The sequence below is a fragment of the Hylaeus volcanicus genome, chromosome 8 (assembly GCF_026283585.1).
Source record: "Hylaeus volcanicus isolate JK05 chromosome 8, UHH_iyHylVolc1.0_haploid, whole genome shotgun sequence".
In the NCBI taxonomy this organism is placed as follows: Eukaryota; Metazoa; Arthropoda; class Insecta; order Hymenoptera; family Colletidae; genus Hylaeus; species Hylaeus volcanicus.
The window spans coordinates 2,251,288-2,264,414 of record NC_071983.1 but is presented as its reverse complement, the minus strand read 5'-3'; the positions used below and the strand labels follow the sequence as shown (position 1 = coordinate 2,264,414).

The window sequence follows — 13,127 nt, the reverse complement described above, 5'->3', positions numbered from 1 at the left end:
TATTAAATTCTGGAATCTTTTCGAGAAAGTAGATCGAATATAAAATATAAAATGAATTGAAATTTGCATTTCAAATGAGAGCTGTGTCTTCGTTCCTGGCAATGAGAGCAACAAGTTAAGGGCAGAGCTTACCAGCAGAGTTGGAAAGACTAAAAGAAAAGATTGCCAGGGTTCTATGAGAGCGGAGAACAATCGGAGAAGAATCAAAACCAAGGGACCCTGGGAGTACCCTTGTGGAATCGCTAATAAGTTATTTTAGAAACTCACGATACACGGAAAGCGTCCTGAATCTCATTAAGACGTTAATTTCGTCCAGCCAGGCCCGTGATTAATACATTCTTTCAAATTTATTCCCGGCGCCGAAGTTAAAGTCTGCGGGGGACACTTCTCACCCTCTCCCACCGGCGCGCATAATTTTCCGACGACTTTCACGCCGTTAATCTGAAAGTAGGTATTGTATGTAAAGCGTGTAAAGGGCCCACAAGAAACCACGGCTCGAATATTAAACGAAATGCAGAGCAGCGGAGCTAGACGCCTCTCTTTTTCCACCCTGCGCTATCGGTTCGCCTCTTCGAGGCTTCTTTAACCCAAACAAGGTTGAATTTAAAGAAAAATTTGTTTGCTAAAGTCTCTACGAAATTATTAAATAATTTCCAAAGTTGAATTACAAACAGGGGAAATTTTGTTGGAGTCTCGACGGAGACTGGAGGGTGGAGCGTTTTATTCAAGGGAGATTTCCGATTCTCCCGAAAGGACGTCGGTCGTAAATGGGTGTAATTTCCATTATGTAATCATTCCCGAAACACCTATCATCGCCGTTACCCAAATGTTCCAAATTTAATTATTCCCTCGTTCGATTCGCTGGCAGCTGAACAGCCCCCTGTTTCTCCTTAACCCCCGAGTTCCTTCGCGCTTCAACAAGTTCGTTGTTGCGTCTACTTTTTCTCAGTTTGACGACTCTATTGTTTCGACCAGCTCCTTTGAAATTCAACTCCTCCAGCCTGCTCGCTTCCGCGACTAGACGGTAGCCTCGACGCCATCGATCACGTTGAAGATCACGTTGAAGATCCCGTTCCAAGGCGCGCTTCTAAATTTCGCGAAAATCTGACGACGCCGACGACAAGTTCGGGAAGCTCGTCACAAAAGTTTCGAAACGTCGGGATAACCTAGGCAAGCTGCGTCCCGACGACGACGTCGGCCTTTCCATAAAGAACGCCACGGAATATCAAGAGGGTTTCGTGTCTCGGGTCGAAAAATGGCCGATACTCGAGACTATCCTTATTGGTGGAGAAAAGTAGGTGACGTAACGAACTGAAACTTTTCGTGGCTGTTGGTACACTCGTGGAGACGGTGTATGAATTTTTTGGAATAATTTACTCTGGTAATGAATGAGTTATTGATCAGTTTTTTATGGTCGTCCTATTTTGAAATTTGTATCGAGTATTCACCGAAAATCGAACAATGCACCGCGTAAATTTCAAATAATTGCAGTGACTCGTTTCTCCGGTAACACGAGGTTAAAGAAAAGCGGGTATTTAAAATTCCGAGGCTGCAATATCCCCTTAATCGAGCGCCGCAGCCCGTTACTTCCCACCCCCTAATTTCCCTTTTTATCCCAAGCTGCTCGTCGAGCTGACTCAAAATTCCGCGACCGTCCGTTCGACCAAAATTCAACAACTTTTTCGTCACGGACTTCTCGTCCGCCGAAGAATGTCAGGTTTCTTGCCAGGAGCAAAGTTTTTCTATCAAGACTACCTGGCTCTGTCGAACACTCGCGGGAGAACCACCACGGGGACGTCCGTTATCATCTCGACTGGAAACTCCAAATGGATTTTGTTTGCTAGAAAGGAGAAATAATATTTCCTGTAAGACGTAGCCGGGACGTGATAATCAGAGTTTCTAATCAGACTTCGACCCTCTGCGGTCCTGTATCTTCTTGGGGAGCACTGGACCGAACCGAGCCACGTTCGAATGGAGTTTCTTTGTGCGAGCAAACCCGGAGATAAGCGGTTCTGTTTTTGCCAACGCCATTTCCCCGCATTAGAGACATTAGCGTGGCGTCCAGAGCATAGTAGGGCGTCTCTCGTGGTATCGGAACGGACTCATTTAATCGGTTACTCGTGGAAAACAAATTATATACAAAGAAAAGATTAGTCGACCACTATCGTGACAGCGCGTGCTTTGATACTTTTGAGATCCAACGTACGTTTCTAGATGAACGGTAACAGCGATAAAATAAGAAACGGAAGTAGCAAGAAAACGAGAGTAAAAACTAGAGTTAGGAGGAACTAGGGAAGCCATGGGGGGGTGGGGGTGAACAAAAGAAACGACAGGGAGAGAGTAATGAACGAGTTACGAATCTTAGGAGTACAGAGAGCAACCCGGCGTCTATATCCGCTGGGTTTTGGCGGGACGCCAACAATAGCTGTTTCGGCCAGGTTGTATCTCACTCCATGGCAACCCATAACAAACATAAGTGAATTATGTCGACGCGTGCCGTTCGATACTTTACGGTGGCGCGGTCAAATCCGATTAATCCGGCGTCGAAAACGCTTCGCGAGATCAATTGCGTACGTTGAGTGTCGCCTTCCATTCTGCGTTCGCTATCCTCTCGCCTACTCTACGAATCTCGTTTTAACGACGCCAATTTATTCCGCATTATCCATTTAGCGGGGGAGCCTCGTGTTTCGGCTCGTCGTATGCGAGAACACGGGAGACAAATTTTTCGCCCTATGTAAACCGAGATCCTCATCGACTCGTCGACGAAGAGGGACGGATCGTTAACAGAGACTCCCATTAGAAATGCTAAAAGTTTAACGCTATTTAATTGGATTTTCTGGTATCCTGTAGCTTTGAAAAGGGGTCCTGTCGATGCGTGGAAAGTTATCAAAGTTACAATATTAATTGTGTTAGGTCGTCCCACTAGTTCATGCTACTTATTCTTCTGCTACTCAAATTAATATGTGAAACATACTCTAAAGTGCTATAAAAAAAATCTCTCCGTTTTATAATATTTTCCCACCTTTTCGTCATAGTCATAATATACCGTCACTAGAAAACTTCATTTTTTTTTAGATAATTTGTAAATGGTCGAGGATCAACCATAAGGGTCGAGATCGTTTCCCCTGCTAGTACAGGCTAATTAACGCATTAAAATTGCAATAACTACCTGCTTACTCGCCTTCCTAATGGGAATACCATCTAAAGGAATAGTAAACGCGTTTCGAATGGTGGGACCAGATGTTAGAAACGTCGACAGGTGGTGTTTCCACTCGAATCTTCGCTACTGTTAGGTTAATAGGCTATCAACTCTATCGCGTTGTTAACTACCAGAACACCGTTGTAACGCCGTTATCGATCATAGTTCTATCACTGCCGTTAACAGTTCACTCGATAGACCCCCGGACAGTAATGGAGCCCGTTCTGGCAAATTATCGGTGCCGCATACTCGATTGTTAGCAACAATTCGACGGCTTGAAACAATTTAGATGCTCCGAGTCCGTAAAGGGGGAAGACGATGAGAAGTTTCGGAATTGAACTTGCTAAAGACTAGTTCGGCACGCTGCCAGGGAAACTCGTGCACAGGTAGCCTTGCGAGAATTCGATATTACGACGAAGGAACTGAATGCTGATTCGAATGTTGTACGAATAATAAGAACCCGAAAGCCCTCTCGTAACTGGGGCGAAGGTCTCTATTATTCTGTTAGGTGAGGAGGGTCGAAGTTTTATTCGAACGATCAACAAAGACTGTTTAATTCCACCTTGGATTCAATTGGCACGCTTCAAAGGAAAATGAGACGATTTCTGATGGACAATTGCTTAGTAATAAATATCGTCAGCAATTATCAATTGTTTGATACGGAGGTTCCGAAGATTTCTCGATGGAAATATAGAACTCGAGGCTATCAGAAATGCAAGGGGATCACCGAATCCACCGTCAACGTCAGGAATGCCGTCAAGGGTACAACTTCTGTTGGAGAAATGGATTCGGTGGCAGCAGTTTCGCTAATGGTATCGTTCCTCCTCGAAGGTGACAAAGATTTATGGTCGGGCGTCTTTGTAATTGTCGGTGTTTTTCCGGATCATCGAGCCCCGTGACGCGATTTACGAGCGCCACCCCCCGGCGCAACAACAAGCTTTCCTCGCTTTATCAATTACAGTGTTCGCGCCACGCGACGGAAACGAGGCGAAAGCACGTAAATCAACGACGGGGAATTTGAAAAACGCGTTAAATTCTCGCGCACAAATCGCTGTCAAATATAATTAGCCGTCCTATCGAGGGAACCCTGGCGGTTGCTGCCTCGATTCGAGTTTCTCCCCGTTGCCAACGGCCCCACCTTTTTTCCCTTCAGCATTTTCCACCGTGGCCAGATTTATCGGCGGCGTCATTTTAATCACCGACGGTTTTTCAGATAATCGAAAGTGATTGCGCGAGCTTGTATCAGCGCATCGGGCAACGAGCCCGCGAAACTCGCTGCCAACAAATTTCCCCCGTCGACCAACCACCCTCTGAAAAGTGGTCGTCGTTAAACGAATTTTCCAGGCCCCGTCGATGACACCGAATTGGTCGACGATCTCTAATAACGTTAAACGTTGCGTCGAGGAGTGTTTATGGTTTGCGAAAGAGTCGTTTGGCGACGGACCATTGTCGCCCTGAATTCGGTGCTTTTCGGATCTGCAAATATCGAATGGAATTCAATTCTTCGGTGTCGACGACCGAGCGTCGAATGCACTTTGGTCGCGCAACGAATTTTCTATTCCAGCGAGCACCAAAAATGGCCATTGTCGAACACGTTGGCATCCACGACCGCGGGCTGCCTTTCTTCGACTGATCGAGGGATCGGGTTTACGACGCTCGAAACTCGAACGAAGACAATAAGAGAATTCCTTCCTCGCCCGCGTTTCCGATTCATTGCCAGAGCGCGGCCAATAAAACGAGAGTGCGCGATAAATAAGGCAGGATCGTTTGGGGGAGAGAGAACAGGGGTTTTGCTTGGAGCACTTCCACGGCTCTTTAGCATTCGCTAATTCCCCCTCTCCGCATTTCATTACTAACTCGTGTGCCCTAATCGTCCCTTCTTGGATCGATTCGTTCCTCGAACTCGAGTCGAGCTCGTCCATTTCACGCTTCCGTGCCCCGTAACACCGATTTGCTTTAATTAATCGATCTCGACACACCTCGATTCCTAGCCGTTTCTTATTTCGTGGTGCGTTTTTTTAGCTGAAAATTGGAATTCTTTTTACGCGTCGAATTAAAGGGAACGTGACTTTTCGATTTATGGTGGTGAGAAATCTTTAAAGTCATCAGGTGTTACAGGTTGCTCGATTTCCCCAGTACCAACCTCCGTCAAAGTCAATCGAACCTCTTTCGAGACGAACCATTTCTGGAAGCTACTTCTGAAGCGAAAGGCCGCGACGTGCGTATCGTTCAGTAAGAGCTTGCGGCTTCAACGAAACGACAATAAATATCTTCGAAAGGGTGCACGCGTCCGTGGGCTGTTCGACACACATACGGCCGAGTGGATTCGCGTGGAATACGCGTGTTAGTGGGTCCAGAGATAGGGGTGGCGTTTCGCCGGTTTCGCACGGTCGAGTTGGACAGGTTATCTCTCTAATCCTATCGTTTCGGTCTACGCTGTTCCAGGGTATGCCGAACTTCCAGGGGCATGAGATTGCATAGATACGGAGGATAGTCCGGAGATTTACCATTCTAATGTATGCGAACGTTAGTTGAATATTCCGCTTCCGTCGAGATGTGTCCCCAGCCCTTTTCGCTGCACCGATCCCACGCTTTTTTAAGAGCCTCTTCGACGATCATGGAAAGTCGAGAACCCGATTGTCCTTAACGCTCCGGTGCATGAATTATACTTAATCCATCGCGCCACAACGATTTTTATATTAATTCAGGAGCATTCGACACCGGACAATTCGGTCGAATAAAAAATGCAAAGGGATATCGATGCTCGGTTGACATGGAATAAAGAATAAGGGTTTACTCGACGATCGATCGAGTATTCGATAGGTGGATTCAATATTTTAGGCGCGTTTCAATTATAAAATCGTTCGAACGCGACCGTCCCAGCAAACCAACAGGTACAGAACTCTTTGGCCACCGCAAAACCATAAAAGGCTCTCAATAATTCCCTTGGAACGGTCGCGTATCAGCGATTCTCTGAATCGGGAAACCACCGAACCAGAGATTTTCTCAAGTGCCATTAGGATTCCCTAAGGTCACGCTGAAAAATTAAAAAAAATACAGAAGCCACAACCTCTGATCGAGCCAAGAAAAATTTCACTTCAATTTAATACAAAGAAGGAGTTGAGAACCTCTAACTCAAACCAGACTCCCTTTTAAGTTTTATTTACCACCGCAATCTCACACCTCTAGATAATCGCCGATCTAAACGACGCGATCTCCAGTCAGAAAATCGCAACTATTAAAACCTGCAATTTTTTGCATCATTATAGAAGGGTGTACGGATCCTCGGTGGTGCAATAACGTGTACGGATGCAAAGGAAGGGGGGGGGGGGACTCGTTTCGAGGCTACTTAAACGCGCGTGTGCGTTTACGTGCGCAGTTTAGTGGGCCGCACTGTAGTTAGTAGGCTTAGAGAGGGGAACAAGAGTTCCGCCGCGGCTGTTTCGCGGGGTTGGGACTGGCTGGCACCAGATTTATCTCTCTTACCCCATCGTTTCGGGGCTGCGTTGTTATGGGGCGCGCCAGAACACCGGAACGCCAGAATGCCAGTGCAACGGCCCGGTTAGGGGAGGCTCGAATACCAACCCAGCTTCCAGCACGAATCGTTCCGATGCTCCGCTAAACGAGTTCTCGTAGACCTTCCCGTTCATTGCAATTATTATCATTGTTAAAACGTATTTGATTAAAGCTCGAAAATGATTAGACAGAGAATTATAAACAGAGAAGAATTGTACTAATCTTGTACTGCTCTACAGTCAGTCAGTATATCTATTCGAGAAATTTGTCTAAATTAAATGTCAAGTTTGATGTTTCCAAATACATTTTTATTATAAATATATACACGTGTAAAGCCTGTTCATGTACATATTCATAATGGAACATTTATTGGAAACATTGAACGTCAAATCTATCTGTCAATTTAGGCAAACTACTTCGATAGACACAGAGGGTACGAATATAATACTTATGGGACTGACTGTATGTGTATGTAGTAATTTCTTTATAATAATCGAGACGACTACAACCAACAATTCCTCGATGCTTGGCAGAAAGGGTCCAAGTGAAAATTACGGCGAGAGCAGCAATACAAAATTGCCTCGAAGTAGCTTAAGCGAAATTCTTATGCATAATGTAAGGGTGTTATTCACCCTCGCGACGCACGGACCATTCTTCCAACTATCTCCAATTTTCTCCCCGTTCCGCTTTACATGGGTCAGGGCGTGTGGTCCCTCTCGTTTAGAAAATTGTCCTCGCTGTCACCCACGCGAGAAATTAGAAATTAAAGACAAGGTTAACGGCAAAAACGCGTGCCGCGCCGAAGGAAGTTGTTTCTAGCCTGTTTATGCATTCAATGGCACCCACGCACGTTCCACGCATGCACTCCCCCTCCCAACGTTTCACTTAAGGCTGTCGATATTACCTGTAGATGGTTTTTGTCGGGGCACGAAAGGGGATTGAAACGGGGACGAGGAAGTTTCGCTGGTTTCGCACAGGAGGGGTTGGACTGGCTGGCGCCAGGTTTATCTCTCGGCCTCATCGTCTCGGCCTACGTTGTTACGGGGTGTGCCCGAGTGACGGAGTGGTGGGGACTTCAAGTACCAGGGGAGCAAAGTCGACAGACACTGGGGGAGGACGCGAGAGAGATGAAAGAGCAGGAGAAGGAACACGAAAATGGCTCGAAATCAACAGGATCTGCGTTTTATATGAATTTTGTCGTTTCTTCGACCCCCTGGCTCGTTCGAAATAAACAGTTACCACGTGTGCACCCCATACCACGTTTCCTGACCTTTTGGACGTATTTTGGTACGTATTTGTTTAACGGGTATTTCTTGAATTAAAATTTCAGCATGATATCCATTAACACTCCAGTCAAAGAAACGCAAACAAAGCTTGCAATGATCCCTGTTTGAAGCATCCCTAACACGAATTTATTCGAAAGGGAAGTCCACTGTTGAAATACGAATCTCGATGCTACAAACGAAACGTCAGGGGGTGAAAAAGAAACGAGACGCGAGATGAATAAAAAGTTAATAAAAGGGAAACGGCCGCGTCAAGAGGATACGCGAAAGATAGAGGAAAAAGAAAGGGGTGAAGCTCGCAGGGTAACGTCCGACAGAGAGCAGCCTGTTCCTCCGAACCCCTCAGCTGCTCCCGTGTAAGAGCATTGTGTCAGGACGTAACAACTCGCGATAGTGCGACGCGGCTTCCCATGGGACACCATTATCCTGATTTAGCGCCGCGGCTACGACTCTATTTCCTACGCGATTCCCGGCTACACGGTTTCCTTTGTCCGGCTTAGCTTTATTTCAGAGAAAGAGGGTGGCGCCGGGGCCGGCCGATTGACGCGTTCGAATGTCGTGCATCCCCCGTGCTCTCGTTACGTTCCGTTCCAATGCGATTACGTGACGGGAAGTCGAGGCATTGTCGTCTGTGAACAGACACCGTGCGCGTTTTCGATGCTCCTCTTAACAAGGACCTCCGGCGCTTGGCCGGTCTCGTCGCGCATCATCGCCCAAAATCGCGAAAGGGAAGTCAGAGATTCGACAAGGACATGAAGAATCCGATGGGAAGGTGTCCTTTAGTTCTCACGTGTAAGTCTTTTGGACTTTTAGAGTGGTTAACATCGACTAGATTCCTATAGAGCTTACTGGCGACGCATCCAGAGTCGTCTTCCCGGCCTCGAGCACTCGTTTTACACCGGAAACTTGGTCCCAGAAGGTACATTCGCGTAACATGCAGCGAAATAAAATCGCGGCGGATCAATAAACGCGGTTCTCCGAACGAATCGGTCGAAAACCAGCGATTCCCCATCGGCCGGAAACCAAAACGAAAATACACGCCAACGGTTCCGCGTGGACGCTTGTGTTTGTCAAAGGATATAAAAGCTAAACATTAATCGTCGGGAGGGTGGGTTCCTCGGCTTGGTATCGATAAATATTGCGACCACGGGAAATTAATACGTGGTAGTCGGCAGTATTTCGAGCGTGTATTTACGTTGAGAGAGTTCGGAGTAGGATAGAGATAGACGGTGTGAGGGAGATGAGTGTATGCCCGAGGGTAGGATCGAGAGATCCAGTCCAAAAACAGAAGCTGACGACGTTATTGCAGATTTTTTCCGATACAACGATATAAGCCATCGAATATAAATTTCTGTCTAAAAATTTAGAGACAAAAACATTTCTTCAAAGGAATTTTTGGAATTCACCAAAGGAAAACAATAGGGGTAAGTTGTCTAATCCCGGTTCGCGTATCGACAAGATGACCCGAGTTTTGAGTATTACAGGAGGAAATATCGCAGGCAGAGGAGTTTGAATCGAGTATTTACGCCGAGAGAGCTCGCTGACACGAGGAAAGATAGAGACAGGGAGGGTGAGAGTATGCTGGGCAGATTACGGAGTGCAGTGGATGTGGATTACGGGGGGCTGCTCGTTAAATAGCCTGCAACCGTAACCAGAGCCTCGACCACGAATAAAGACGCGACATTACCGTTCAGCTCCTTATTATCCCCCATTCGGCGTACCCACACGTACACGCGTCGGGAACCCCGGGGCTTGCACCGGTTATTATTAGGGATTCGAGGTATTAAGCGTACTTTGGGGTATCGATCTTCTTATTCGGCCACCCTGCGTCATACTTAAATACAATCTTTCGGGAGCTGTGTAATCCTCTTAGCGCGGTATTCCTGGGCCTGCCACTATGCGGATGCTGATAGCGCGTGCCATTGTTTCTTATCCGAACTGATTACGCCTGTGTGTACACGACCGGAAACGAAGGGTGGGCACAGAACCTGGAAACGTCGGTACACGCCGTAACGAGATATTTTGGGAGCCGCGTAATCCGCTTAACGAAATATTCGCCATTAGGCTCCGGGGGCGCTGCTCGGAGTCTCGCTGGATTTTTAAGTTGCGTTAGAGATGATTTAACGAACCGATCGACCGCGATGATTTAGGGCGCGAGTCTATAGGGTCGTGGGAAGCTGAGACGAGCAAAAATGTTTTTGGTATGTACTCTGAAAGTTTGAAAATTTCACTTTTACACGTTACAATTTCACGGAGTACGTTTTGTGCAACTGCAAGCGATCCTACTATTATTCCTCGACGACTTTCAACGATGTACAGAAAATGATTGGATGTCTCCCAGTTCAAAGTGACTTTTCACGAAGGAGGGACGCGGCTATCGCGAGCGGGCCTTGATTAGCAATTAATCCGCGGCTCTCCCATCGATCGATCGATCGATTAACGAAACCGATTTAATCAGCGCCTCGGACACGACTGACCAGTCCTATTAATTAGCGGAATAATCGGATCACAGGGAATTACGTGTTAACCGTCCCCCCCTCGCCTCCGTGGCGTGTATTACTTTCGGTAATAGGCTCCATTACCGTCTGTGGAACTGATCCGTTACTAATGTCAGCAAGTCCGGTCCGACTGTCGTCCTAACAACGGGAACACCAGATCCCGTGACCCGACATCCAGGGGAATTAATTCACTGATAAGTCGCGTGTGACGCGATCCAATTAATTCCCAGCGCTCGTATCGGAGCGTTGAATTAATTATCGTACGATGCAACCTCTTTCCGTTTGCCCCAAGAATTATTACCGTGGCGATAGCTTCGTTTCGTAAGGTATATCGAACCGATAAACCGAAGGTCGATCGTTACGCAGGCCGCTTTCAAATCGATGCGCGGAAACTTTGCTACCGATATTTTCATCTCTGTTATTACGTTGAACCAGTAGATTAAATTTAATTAAACAACAAGCTAAGATAAGTTAAAATGTTTGCTAAGTTTGCTAAGTTTAAATTAAACCTTCACCGAATTCAATCGCGACTACATCCGCGTTGGACTCCAACTTTGATTTGAAACGTGCTTCCCAAATAACAATGCATAGTGTTTTTAATGTAGCGAACATTCGTAACAGCCATTTAAGAGCACCCTGCGCGAGTCAGTCGCCCGATGAATGGGGCGCCCGTGGCTTTGATTAAAGTCGAGTTCCCTGCCGACTCTCGGCGACTCTTTCGACGAGCAAACTTTCCAGGCGATGAGTTCAAAGGTACCCAAGGCTTCCCGAGCCCCGAACAGGATTTCATAGGAATGGAGCAGGCTCCGTTGAAGGTAACTTACCGTAGAACCAACACTGTTTCTCGCCGAAACGAGGCCGGAGAAATGTGTACTGAGGTTGAGGCGGAAGATGATCCAGAAGGGCGGCCAGCCCGGCGACTAGGAGGGGACCACCCCAAGCGTAGCAGCCGTACACTCGCAGTCTGAGGGTCTCTTGGCCTTTCTCCAAGCTGGCTGGTCTCAGGTCCCTGCAACGGAAAAAGGAAAAAAAGCTCGGTCAGCGGGGGAGGCGCGGAAACCACGAAACACGAGATCGTTCTGTGCACTTAAACGTTGCCCTGGAACGCGAACAATAAAACACTCCCGCGATACCATGGTTGAGTTTCTCCATCCGCATGGAGAGTTCCATTAGAACTGGCGGCGAATAAAAGTTCCAGGAAGTCGTTCACCCGGAAAATTGATAGTCCCGCATTTGCGTAATCAGTGATGGCACCGAACGTTCTCGTGCGTCGACATCCTTAGACGTAAATCAACCGAGGGACTCGGAGTGCATGCAGGGAGATATCCGCACTCGCAGATTGGCCGCTTCTGAAATCTGGTGATTTAGGTTCGATATACTTCGATCAAAGAGGGTGAAAAACTATCGACTCCGTTTACCAAAAGGGTGACGGCGAAACGATTACTTTAGATGCAATTAACGCTATCGGACATGGGGCTGACTTTTTTTAAAAGACCCCCCACAGAGAAACGCGCGAGAGTTTACCGGAAAGTTTCGCGGCCATTAGCATCCCCCAGCAGCGACAACCGTGCTCCCAATGTTATTATGTAACTCGCAGAGGCAGCTCGTGTTTCAACTTCGAGGCATTGCAAACGACACTTCCGTTGTTCTATTTTCGCTCGCCTAGGTGGTTCCTGAGCGACAATCGTGCGATATTACTGCCGCTGCAATGTTCTGCGCTCGTTTAAAAGCGTCGGAACACCTAGGGGTTTCAATCCTAGAGGGCTAGGTACTTTAAAGGTGGAGTTATACGATATTAGTTTGGGCACTGAAATAAACTAGAAATAGCCTTATCGATACTAGTATAACCAAATAACGAACTTATTTGCAATTGAGAAAAGTGCATCGCTACTCCCCTACCAGCATAGGGTTGAATAAACGTTGGCACAGATTATATACGCGCGTCCAAATACCCGCGTGGATGCAAATCGCATCTACGAACCCAAACGAAGCGCAATAAGAGGCAGCGCCGAGTTGGCTGCGTTCCAGTTAAAAATGAAACTCCAGATGATGACGGGGACGTAATAAAAAGGATGTCGCGACCGGTAGCTGGATCAGACATCAGAACCGGGGGAATGACAGCCATTTGCGTGTCTACGAGTTCGTGGCTCCTGCACGCCCTGAACATTGCCGGCGAATCATGCCACGACTAACGATCTAATTAACCGTGACGAGCAATAACGCGCGAAATGGAAGACACCTCGCGCGTGTTAATTGCCGCGAAAACGTCACTCGGGGACATTAACATTCAAATCTTCGTGGTTAAAAGACGGCTCGATTTACCGGAGAGAGCACAGCACAAGTTCTGGGGTTATTTCGGGACATTTAATAAATTTAGATAACTCTACGTTACCGAAAAGATTCTGTTACGACGAATATAGATTGCATTTACAGAAGATCCACGGAAACTTCAACGTACTACAGGGTTGTAATACCGTTCACGATTTAGTTAAATAATTGAAACAAAAATTTAATTCTTCTTTCCACCCTGAACAGCGAGATTGTTTTTTTTTTTTAATCGCCGCTAAAGGACAATGAGAATCGAATTGCATTTAATTGCACCGGAAGGGACGGTTTCGGGGGTTGTTAAAA

At 46.9% G+C, this 13,127-nt stretch overlaps 1 protein-coding gene across 1 annotated transcript in view; it reads right to left on the bottom strand.

The window, feature by feature from the left end:
* Window positions 1-13,127, bottom strand: part of LOC128881339 (probable G-protein coupled receptor Mth-like 1) — a 139,643-nt gene that overhangs the window by 19,766 nt on the left and 106,750 nt on the right. The window contains exon 5 of the mRNA XM_054132282.1: window positions 11,321-11,505. Within this exon, the coding sequence (XP_053988257.1) occupies window positions 11,321-11,505 (185 nt within the window). The remainder of the gene's footprint in view (window positions 1-11,320; window positions 11,506-13,127) is intronic.